Source organism: Labeo rohita, chromosome 3 (assembly GCF_022985175.1).
Source record: "Labeo rohita strain BAU-BD-2019 chromosome 3, IGBB_LRoh.1.0, whole genome shotgun sequence".
NCBI lineage: Eukaryota > Metazoa > Chordata > Actinopteri > Cypriniformes > Cyprinidae > Labeo > Labeo rohita.
The window spans coordinates 24,750,879-24,763,419 of NC_066871.1; the positions used below are offsets into that span (position 1 = coordinate 24,750,879).

The following is a 12,541-nucleotide window of genomic DNA, read 5'->3' on the forward strand; positions in this document are numbered from 1 at the left end:
ACGAAAGAAACAAATCTATAGATAGTTTAGTATAGGCCTATACATCCAGTAATTATAGATAGGCCGTTACCGTGGTTACATTTGTCACCATGGTTATGTATTATGATTCTCTTCCGATGACAAACAGCAGGATACCCATAGCTCAATAGCAAGATTTGTTATATAACAGCATTTAAATATTTTACAGTTGTAAAGTCATTGAACTTCACCCATTGCTCAAATTAGGTTTTGCTCTTGTTTGTTTCTTAGTCATTTTTGTGCTTAAATACATTTGAATGTTAGAGTGTCAGAATATTAATCACTGAAAGCTCACACTTCACTCCCTCGCATTACAATGACATTTGTTTCATGCTGGATAACACAGCTTCTGACAGAAAATGATTCATCTTTATTTGTACTTAAACTGATCTTTTTTTTTTTTCTTAATTGTATCCTCATGCCAGTGCTGAATTGTTTTCCTGATTTTCGCTCTCCGTTTAAAGGAGAAGTCCACTTCCAAAACACAGATTCACATATAATGTATTCACCCCCTTGTCATCCAAGATGTTCATGTCTTTCTTTCTTCAGTCGTAAAGCAATTATGTTTTTTGAGGAAAACATTTTAGCATTTTTCTCCATATAATGGACTGATATGGTGCCACAATTTTGAACTTCCAAAATACAGTTTAAATGCGGCTTCAAACGATCCAAAATGTAGTTGTAAACGATCCCAGCCAAGGAAAAAGGGTCTTATCTAGCAAAATGATCGGTTATTTTCATTAAAAAAAAATATAATTAAAATACTTTTTAATCTCAAATGCTCATCTTACCTTTTTCTCCATGAACTCTGTGTATTCTGACTCAAATTTAGGGTGTGTTGAAAAACCCTAATCGTATTTTCTCCCTTAACTTCAAAAATCATTTCAAAATCATCCTACATCACTGCAGAAGTACTGACCCAGTCTTTGCAAAGTGAACATGTAAAGAAGATCAAACACCCTCAACAAAAAAGGTAAAACAGCGATATAGGACGATTTCGAAGTTGAGGGAGAACATGAGATGGGAGTTTTTCGACATACCCTAACTGTCATGAACCAGAAAAAAACAGTCCAGACAGAGTAAGACAAGACGAGCGTTTGACATTGAAAAGTATATAAATTGTATTTTTTAAATGAAAATAACCGATCGTTTCACTAGATAAGACCCTTCTTCCTCGGCTGGGATCGTTTACAACCGTATTTGGGATCATTTGAAGCTGCATTTAAACTGCATTTTAAAAGTTTAAAATCGGGGCACCATATCAGTCCATTATATGGAGAAAAATGCTGAAATACTTTCCTCAAAAAACAATTTCTTTATGACTGAAGAAAGAAAGACATGAACATCTTGGATGAGAAGGGGGTAAGTAAATTATTTGTAAATTGTTGTTCTGAAAGAACAACAATAAATGATGTAATTTAAAAACTTCATCCAGCTGAAGGTGAGATTTGAAGATTTAGTGGTTATACAATGCACCTATTTACCTGGAGCTCATTGGTGCAAACATCTTCATATCTCCCTCACTCTAACATCCATCTGCTACGCAGCACCATTCACACTTATTACCTATTTCTTATTACTTAGTTCTGTACACTTCTGGATTCTATTGCTAAGAAAAACATTTATTGCCTTTCAGGATTTGTTGTCTAGTTGTATCACCAATTTTTTCCTTCTCTGCTAAAAAATCCAAATCTTAACGTAGGTGGGGTTTACATGGTTTTACACGGTTTACACGGTTTACACGGTCCAAGCTGATCATTAAAGGGATAGTTCACCCAAAAATGAAAATTCTGTCATCAGTTACTTCCAAACATGTAAGACCTTTGTTCATCTTCAGAACACAAATTAAGATATTTTTGATGAAATCCAACAGCTTTCTGACCCTGAATAGACAGCAACACAACTGACACGTTCAAGACCCAGAAAGGTAGTAAGGACATTGTTAAAATAGTCCATGTGACATCATGTTATGAAGCTACAAGAATACTTTTTGTGCACAAACAAAACAAAAATAACTTTTCAACATTTTCTTCTCTTTCTGGTCCATAAACATGTTAGTTGTATTACTGTCTAGGCAGGGTCAGAAAGCTCTCGGATTTCATTAAAATATCTTAATTTGTGTTCTGAAGATTAACAAAGGTCCTACTCACCCTGAGGGTGAGTAATTAATGACAGAATTTTCCTTTTTAGGTGAACTATCCCTTTAATGGTCGTCGTTGACCCACACAAGCTGTTTGGTTGATCAGCTGGAAAACCAAATTGGTCCAGCTTGTTAGAGCTGGTTACCTCTGTAGACCAAAAAACAGCTGGCATAATCAGCTTGAGCACCCTAAACTGGTATGACCTGGTTTTTCCTGCAGGGCTAAGCTCATTTGCTATAAAGTACCTCACTGTTTTATATCTATCTTGCCACCTTTTCTGAAGAGCTGAAATCACCAGCTGACTCACTTTCACCCTCAGAAACCCAGCTGAAGAGGTTATGAGGACGTGACCTGAAAACCGCCATGCTGCTGCATGCATAAAATAGTGTGAATAATGACTCCATTTTCCTTTCATAACCAGACAGCATTTTAAAAACAATAAACTGTGTGACTCTGGGTTATATGATGGTTTCGTGACGTAGTTTAGTGGAGTACTGTACTTTTGGAGAGGATGATGTGGAGAGGATCATGTCTTTTTTCCTCGCTTCTCTGCAAAAGAGGATGACTTTGGCTATAATCTACCTTGATGAAACGTTTAATTTATTTAAATCATCTTATATAATGCCTTCTTTATTTAATCAGGCACACTTATTTGCCCCCACAGAGCAAAGTGATGGATGAGGTGAGTGGGTGAACGCTCTCTCCTTTGTTTCCTCTTTGTCTCCGGCTCTCGTTCTCACCTCTCCTGTTCCCTTTGCTCTGATTTTGAAAAGGAGGGAGATTGTCACGATCACTAATTAGCACATAAGATACCCAGAGGTGGGTGGTTAGTGTTGGTCTGTTGTTGGTTGCATGTTGAAATTCATTTCTGCAAGCTCGTAGGTTAGTTTCAGAGTGAAAATTCAAATTGACTTTTACCAGTGTGAAATGAACATTGCATGGCTATTTGCGTCTAAGAAATATTTATCTTACAAAATTTATGCTTAAAGATAAAAATTACTATTGAGGTAATAAAAATAAACTTACTTAAAAATATTTTATAACGTTACATGATTTTTGTTTTTAAGTAAAATTCCACTGTTTTAAGGACATAAGTATTTTCTTTATTGGAAAACAAGATGAAAATGCTGATGAAAAAATGTTTTTGCAGTGTGCCCTTAAGTCAATACTGACTTTTCATTCTTTAGCTTCCACCAAAGAAGTAGCTTTTAGTATTGATCATTTTCTTTCACATTCGCAAGTGGGCAGCTGTTTTGATACTGAGGAAAGAAACACCAGTAAAGAAAGGTCATATTGAAGTTCATACCTTATAAACCACACACACTAGCACAATGCAAAACATGTAATGTTGTAAATATCTTGTTTTAGAGTTTCAAAGTTTGGCTACAACACATAGAAAACTATAACTTAGTTGTTTAATATGCCACTAAAGCAATATGGTACTGTTGTTTTTCCTCTGGCTTTCATTGTATTCAGGTGGTTTTATTCAAGGGTGCCTGAGCATGAATGTGAACGGTGGTGTGTTGTAAGAAAAAAAAAAAAAAAAAAAAAATGAGTTGAACTATATCCCATCATGCCTTATCTGTCAGTCAGCCACTCATACAGTATATTGTTCTACTCACTTTATAATACTGAATAAATAGCTTTGTGCCTTTGCTATTTGCTAGCCTGGGAACCATTTTGCTCATTGTCAGTTAGCAGTAAATCAGTGTCTATGTAGGTGTTAATTATCTTTCACACACCTCTAAAGTAGTACCTCATTACATGGTAAAAATAAAACTATCAGACATTGCTCTGACGTAAAGGGAAAAGAATCAGTGGAATATGGAGAGCATGGATAAATGTCTTCAAGTCTTTTATTGCTGTAAATCACATCAAAACAAGAGTGTATTATGTTCTACTCTATGTCTAAGCAAACACACTAGTGGTTAACAACCTATTTTGTGCAAATTCTGTTTACAAGAATGAGATTTAGTCAATATGGCACCCAGGCTAGCTTAGTATTGCATAATGATACTACTTAAAGCTATCACTTCAAACTACAGTATGAAACAGATAATCAGATTTCAAGTTTTCCTACAGGAAGGCCTCGCATTTCCAACAACTACAAAAAGCACTTTCTTTTCCTGACCTGCCCCCAACTACAGCATGGCTCTAGGACAGTGGGTCAAGGTTTCATATGGCACTTGCATTGCTCTGTAGCTAACCGTTACAACCGACTAGAAGAATAGGCTGAGTCTACGATAAAGCAAAGTCTTGATAATCAAGGGTCATATTTCGGATTCTTTGTGATATGACCTTTGATCGAAGTTCAGGTTGGCTGAGAGGGTCTCTAGCTCAGTTCCCCTCTCACCCCTGTCCTCTTCTTGCTCCTCCTCTTCATCTCTACTGATGAAGGCTAACTCGTTCTCATAGCAGAAGTTGGCGCCGGACTCTATGGACTTGTTGTCCTCCATGTCTTTGGCGCTGCAACGTGGCGTCGAGGGAACCTCGTAGGTCTTATGAAAGTGCGAATAGTCCACCTTATACTGGTTGCGTTCCTCAAACACCACGGGTTCAAAGCGATGGCCCCATAAGATCTCACTGGAAAGGTAGGAGCTGCGCACCTGAGCCGTCATCGCAGTTGCCTCGACCATCCCCTCCAGTATGACCACAATTTCAAAATCAGATGTTTCCAGGTCCTGCTTGCTGATTCCATACAGCGGGCTCTCCTCGTTTATCTCATGGAGGATGGTGAGAGGAGCAACCAAGAAGATGCGGTCGAGACCTTGGTCGTAACCCACATTGATGTCGATCTGATCGAGCGGTATGTACTCGCCCTCTTCTGTGATTCGGGGTTTGATAAGCTGCGCCCGCACGTGAGCCTCTACAATGTGACTTTTCCTCAAGTTCCCGACCCGCCACATGAGGCACAGCTTCCCGTCGCGCATAGCAATGACAGCATTGTGTGAGAACAGTATCGTTTCTGCCCGTTTCTTAGGTCGTGCCATTTTGGCCATGATGGCACCGATCATAAAAGAGTCAATGATGCAGCCCACGATGGACTGGAAGACGACCATGAACACCGCTAAGGGACACTCCTCGGTTACACAGCGGAATCCGTAGCCGATCGTAGTTTGCGTCTCAACTGAAAACAGAAACGCCGCAACAAAGCTGTTGACTTGCATGACACATGGTGTGAAGTCTTCTTTAGTGGGCCGTTCCAAGTCACCGTGGACAAGAGCAATAAGCCAGAAGGCGAAACCAAACGCAAGCCAGGACAGGACAAATGCAAGGGAGAAAAGCACAAACATCCAGCGCCAACGGATGTCCACACAAGTGGTAAAGATGTCGGCGAGGTAGCGCTGAGATTGCTCGTCCATATGAGCGAAACTGACGTTGCACTGGCCCGTCTTGTTTACAAAGCGGCTCCGCACCTTTCGGCGCGTTTGGATTTTGCCGTTACCGAAGCCATTGCCGAGGGCGGGCATGTTGCCGTGCCGGAACACGTCCTCCTCCGACGATGACACGATGTTGTAGCGGTGGGGCTTGCCCACACTCATGCCACTTTGCCTGACCAGATCCAATCCGTAAGTGAGAGAGAGTACCAAAGCAGCTCTGGATCAGTTTGTGTTGCCTGAAGATAAAGCAAAACACAAGGTTAGTCTTAGTTCATTTGTATATCATTTGTCATACTGTTATGCTCATATGTTTACACACCCCTTAAAACATATGGCTTAATATAACATAAGTGATGTCTCTTACTGAAATATGTAGTGGGAAAACCATGAAAGATTTAAAAAATTCACATTGTTTCATACATATTTTGGACTATGGGGGGCGCCATTATTTTGATTACATCAAATGATGCACTTGGTGAGCTACTGGTGCTACCTGTTGCTATTTTTACCACAACACAACTTGGAAAACAAAATACTGATACGATGACACACTGTGCAGCTTTCTGTTGAAATTTTCAGTCGAAGAGCAACAAGAGAAGGATATAAGTGCAGCTGTCCTGCAGAGTTTAGCTCCAACCCTAATCAGACACACCTGAACAAGCTAATCAAGATCTTCAGAATTACTAGGGCCAAAGCCACTGGAAGGCAAGCCTGCAACCTTTAGCCCAAAAAGTCTAACAGGTGATGTTAACACCGTGGCGCAGGCAAGGAGACCAGGCGCTGTTTTGTTTTTCTTCTAGATGCCAATGGAGGAGAAGCTTCACTATGCTAAATAAACATCTTATCATTTAATGAATCAACAGCCTATCGGCTAATCTTCAACATGTTTTACACTAAACAGTACTTTTAGATTGAACTGTTTTTAGACTTTACACTAAAAAAAAATTGTTTTATAAGAGAAGTCACACACTTTGCGACAGGCACTTTCCATTCATTCCTATGGTATCCGCAAACAGCGTCTGAGTGTCGCTGTAATGTGATTGGTTATTAAAGCACACGTGATCCAAGTTGACTGTTACGATTTCTCCAATATTAAGTAATACAGACCCTCTCATCTCCCAGTAGTAAGACAATGTAAGAAAAAGTGAAAAGGACGTAGAAGATCTTGATGAAGATGTTTATTGCAGCACAGCAGTGGTACATGTTGTACCTTGGGTTCAACGGAGTCAGAATGAACCCAGAACATCCTTAGCTCAAACCTTTTATACAGTTAAAGTTTACTACCCTTAATGTAAATTAAGTTGCTCCTTTTGTAGCAGCTGTGGTCTGTATGTTAATCATGTTCTAACACCTCTTTGTCTGAAATGGTTCTCAGTGTCCCACACCCGCTTCCATGCTACAATGGGTCACCATTTGCTCAGGATGTAATCATCCTAAATGGTCTAGAAACAACATAACTGTTGACTTTCTTCTTCTCTATAATAATTAAGCCATTTTGGGAAATGAGCATGATTAAACATATATTGTGGAGTGGAATCTGGGTCGAGGCAGACTATAATTTCTTACAACAATCTCTGCTAGGGCTACAGGCAGGTGAGGTTTTTTTCAGGGTTGGAGCTAAACTCTGCAGGACATCAGCACTCCCTGCTGGAAGTCTTCACTGCTTTCCTAGCGATGAAAAGAGAATGGGAAGATGACTGTGGACTTAAAGACTTGCGTCATTGTTCTCTCCACTTTAGCCCTGATGCCTTCGAGGCTTTTAGTAGAGCACAGCTACTGAAAGAGCTTACAAATGGCAGAGACAAGAAACGCTAGATGCCATCCTGGCAGGATGTAAACATGCCGACACTTATCATGATGGCGCAGCCACTGAAGGAGTTTCTCAGCATGGAAAATCAATAGCCTGGCATTTGGTTTGAGCCTTTATTTATATCGATCACCACCTGTAGACTCTTTCAGTAGCTGTGGTCATCGTATCAGTATTTTATTTTGTGAGTTAAGTTGTGGTAAAAATAGCAACAGGTGGTGCCACTAGCTCACTGAGTGCAACCTTTTCACGTCATTGAAATAATGGCGCCCCCCATAGTCCAAAATATGCATGAAACTGTGGATTTTTTAAAATAACATAAATCTATCAAGGGTTTTCTGCTACAAATTTCAGTAAGAAACATTTTTGATGGTATGTGAAGCCATACGAGTCTTAATACCCAGGGTTCTCTTTAAATATAAAACTAAAGCAATAAGCCATGGGAGGTGGTTAGAGGTGCTCTTGGGGAAGACGCAAAGCCTCCAAGGAAAACTCACTGTAACACAGGGCCTCAGGTGGATTAATGCCTTTAGAAAATGGCAACAGCAGTATGATGAAAGACACAAAATGGTAACAAATATCAGGATCTATTAATAATAATTGAAATAAACAACCCCTTTTTAAAAGTAATTTAGTTGATTATTCTAACTGTATGATTGTTTGTCCTAACAACTTGGCACTAGGACCGCATGTCTGCATTTTTTTTTTTAGCTTTGAATGCGTCTCATTCAATCAGAATTTAGAGTCTGAACAGCGTAGGATTTAAACATCGAAAGTCAATGAAAGGGAAGCCTAGGTGATGCAGGCCAAAATAATCCCAAAATAAAGCTTATGAATTCACACTGCAGCTAAAATCGTGTGTTACTCTATTGCGTGAGTGTGTGCAAAAGTGCTACTCTGTAAGTGTGAGGAAAGAGCAGATGTGCAGATCTGTCGTCTGTTTTTTTTTTTTTTTTTTTTTCACAGCAGATGTAGCTAATTAAAGCAATTTCGCACTTTGCCTGCGAAACTCTGCACCTTTGCGCAGAGAAGCGCTGAAGTGCGCACACCTCATAGCCCGAGAGGAGCTTTACTGCAGGCTTTATTGTTATGGTTACCGTGATTATCATTATCCGAATTTTTTCACTGCTATTTTTTTGACAGAGCTCTGAGCCGGGAGCTGCCGGTGGGGTCCAGATTTAGGCGTCTAGCCAGTGCCTGAGTCAAGTGATCTGTCTTTCTAATAATAGATGCCTGTCTCAGTGCGACTACTGCACGCACACACACACTTGCAAGAATCTGCGCTCCAAGACATACTGTACTGACAGAGAGACATCAAAACACAAACTTCACATGCATGCAGACACACACACGCACACTCTCACACACTGGGGGCTGGGTAGTGTCAGGTGCTGCTATATTGGTGAGTGCAAATCGCGAAGAAGCAGATTCAACGACAGTGATAATGAGAAAAACATGTAATTTTCTGCATGCATACCCATGATCGCAGAAAAATGCAGCATAGTTCTATAATACTCTAAACTAAAAGAGTCACATGAAAATCTGGGATATAGAGGTTTCCATGGAAACCTGTCTGGTAGAAATTTTGTGTGTGCGTGTAGGTGTGTGTGTTTGTTTGAGGGGTGACTGTCGGCTTCATGCGGTGGTATTTTAGTCATCATCCAGGTGGCCAATCACTCAAATTTGAGAGGAGAGTCAAGAGAGGGACAGTTGAGCACTTAAGTTTTTCAATGATAGCCGTGAGAATACAAAGTAGATTTCCAGTCGAGGGGAGACAGTGGAGTCGTGTCTTCACTACGTCTTGATGTGATGTCAGCTAATTCCAGTCTAAATGTCAGCAGATCCAGTGACCACTTAGTGGTTCGATAGCAGTACTATGATGAGTAAAGATAAACTAATCCTTCTTATGTGAAAGCTAAAGATGAAAACTAACAACCCTCGCCATTTCTTCTATTTAAAAATTGTTTAATAAATAAGATTAATTTAGATTAATTAAATGTATACATTAAAGTTAGATAAGAGTATATGTGTGTACAGAATATATTTATATTCTGTCATATATATAGATTCTACATTTAATATGTATTTCTATATGTTTCTATTCTATCATATATAGAGAAAATTATATAAAAATACCAATAAAATATCTTTTTTTGTCATTATACTTTTTTATTTTGAATTTGTATTACCCACACAACATAAAATTATATATATATATATATATATATATATATAAGTGTATTTCTAGGTCGTATTTCTATTTATCATATATAGAGAGAATAGCAAATAAATTTGTGTGTGTGTGTGTGTGTGTATATATATATATATATATATATATATATATATATATCCACATATATAGAGGGAGAGATTTAAAATATGATATAAAATTAGAAATTAAAAAATAGAAATTTTTGTCATTCAACTTTAGTGTTACCCACACAACATAAAAATAAATTAATTAATATATGTATATATATATATATATATATATTATATTCTATCATATAGAATAGAAATTAGATTAAAAAATCAATAGAATTTATACAATTTATTAAAAATTATATAAAATTAATAATTAAATATATATAGAATTTTCTATATAACATTTTTATTCTATCATATTTATAGAAATATAACATAAAAATGCCAATAGAATGTAATATATAATCTAATAGAATAATAGAATCTAATATATGATCTAATATGTAAATATTTGTATATAAATCTCCAGAGATCATTTATAGATTTATTTTAAATACAAATATGAATAAAACATGTATTAATTTATATATATTCTAGATTTTTTGCACTCTGCATTTTTGCGCAATAACAAAAGAATTCAAAATCATCAATGCTCTGAGCCCTCAAATAAAACTGTGAACTGGGTGCCTTTGCACCAGTGAAAATATTAATTGTGAAACCGTTTTGTACTGAGGCAGTTCTTTATTGGATTCCGAAAGAATTGTGGGTAAAGATGTGTTCTGATAAACAGAAGATAATCTCAGTTATGGGCGTCTGACGCAAATACCTGTGCCCTGCGGTGTTGTTCGATAAAAACTTCATCTGAAGAAAACGTTCTGTTTTCTATTTTGCTTTTCATGCACACTTAGAATCAAAAGGGACAGCTGTCATTTTAATCCTCAAACATAATTAACATATTCTACCCGTCCCGCAGCTCCTCCAGCCCCGAAATGGCAAATACGCTGAGGAATTAAAGTGATGACAGATTGTAAGAACTTTGACAGGCAGTTGACAGACCTCAGATATTACTCCACCAAACATTTCCGCAGCCCCCGAAGAGCTGCATCAGTCTCCTTTAATAAACTTTATGAACTTAGACTCGTATCAGCCGAGCCATGCAGTGCAGAAACGGAACCGTAGACTTTTTTTTGCCAATGAAATTTTCAGAAACCAGAACGTTTGCATGATTTGATTTTGTCCTGGCATGCTGTATCCATCCAAACAGGTGCCTGTTTGTTGAACATACAGCGTTTACACAATCAGGAATTGGATTACGCTGAGCGTATCTATATTTAGACTCCATTTGAATTCTTATTTCAGCTGAAATGCATACATGATGAGTTTGAAAATTGAGGAAGAGCTCAACATGTGCAGGCATCCGTCATTGTGGGAATGCTGTATTGGGTGTGACAGCCCCCTCATTGATCTGATGACACACAGTGGAAATTACAAAACACGCGATGTTGATGACCATCACCTACTCATTATGACTATTCATGTGAGGCACATGAAAGGCACCAGAACGCTCGCAGACATCAAAAAACGCCTACAGGTTGCAGAAAATACCTGTAGACTTTCCATGTGAGTGAGACGGAGCTGACAGAAGAATATGTACAGTCAACAGGCACTTAAGACACAGCGAAAGACATTCTGCTTACCTTTTTTCTTCCCTTCGTGCGCATGGAAATACGTATCTGAATCTGAAGTTGAGCTAAAGCATGATTCCACAGAGTTCCTCACAGTTCTCCTACAGGAAAAATCTCAGTTTCACAGAACAAAAAGGATCCTGACTGTCCAGCGAGGTCCTCATCTTTAGCGCCACACGCACAGATGGAAACTCGCACACATGTACGCATGTATTCGAAGGAGGTTCTTATCTAAAGGGCTGCAGATTATATGCTAACAATCTCAGAATGTTCCATTAACGTTCGCTAGCGTTCCAGTAATCTTCCTCGGTCATCCCTGAGGCTCTCGCATGTCCAGTGATTCCCTAATGTTCCGGTGCGACACCTCGCCAACGATTCTCTCTTTGAACGTTTAAAACACTGCTCTCTCTCCCTCCTTTTTTCTCTCTCTCTCACCCTTGTCTGCTATCTGATCTTTGCTGCAGTTTTTCACACTCTCTCTCTCTCTCGTTTGCTCCCTCTCTCTCTGAAGTTGGCATTTGCAGGGACCACGGTCTCACCGATGCTACCTCAAACACAGAGCTCTTGAAAAGCAGCCTGGCTTTCATGCTCAAAACCAAAATAAGTACATTTTACTGCCCTCTACGTTGGCTGAATACATTACAGACTGACAAATGTGTTCTCGTGACTCTGGAATTAGCGATTCCTTTTTCTTTGGAGCTTTCTGTGTGGTTTCTGTTAGTCGGGAACAGGGATTTGTGCACACTGTTTTTCATAGTGTTTGCATAAGGTTAGTGTGTGTGTGTGAACATGTTCTCAGATGAATAATCGTTTTAAAGAGGCTAGCTCTTTGGTTTGGGTTGTGCACGCAAGGATAGTGACAGAACCAGGACATTTGCCTCTACAAATAAACGCAAACCAACACACGTATATGCTCATCTGTCATCCCTGGTAACGCTGGCTAATTAATCCGACTCCTACCTGTGTATACGTGTATGTGGTATTATAAGTGTCTATGTGAAAGACATAGATAGATAGATAGATAGATAGATAGATAGATAGAGGCATGTGTTGACCTCTCATCGTAAACATACTAAGGCTCTGTGGCTGTGATGTCAGCTTGGGTTGCAGTGGCTTGTCCTGATACTGTTTCATGTTTTGCGTTGGTTGCTATGTTTGGAACTGTTCTACAAGGACTGCTATTGATCTGTTATTGAGTGAAGAGTTGACTGAAGTTTACTGTGAACAACAAACAGTCCAAATGAACCTGTGTTGAGTAATGAATGAAATTTAAAGAAATTACTTTAAGGCACACGTCACTATCCA

General features: G+C 38.7%; 1 protein-coding gene across 1 annotated transcript; it reads right to left on the reverse strand.

The window, feature by feature from the left end:
* Positions 1 to 3,682: 3,682 nt before the first annotated feature.
* Positions 3,683 to 11,840, reverse strand: kcnj12b (potassium inwardly rectifying channel subfamily J member 12b). Its single transcript, XM_051106717.1, has 2 exons — positions 11,249 to 11,840; positions 3,683 to 5,775 (listed from the first exon to the last, which is right to left on the reverse strand). Exon 2 carries the CDS (start codon positions 5,699 to 5,701, stop codon positions 4,430 to 4,432), a length of 1,272 nt encoding a protein of 423 aa, XP_050962674.1. The 5' UTR covers positions 5,702 to 5,775; positions 11,249 to 11,840; the 3' UTR covers positions 3,683 to 4,429.
* Positions 11,841 to 12,541: the final 701 nt, after the last annotated feature.

Bases quoted from the DNA above. Each gene is read 5' to 3' on its own strand.
- kcnj12b (XM_051106717.1), bottom strand. From the start codon at position 5,701: ATGAGTGTGGGCAAGCCCCACCGCTACAACATCGTGTCATCGTCGGAG.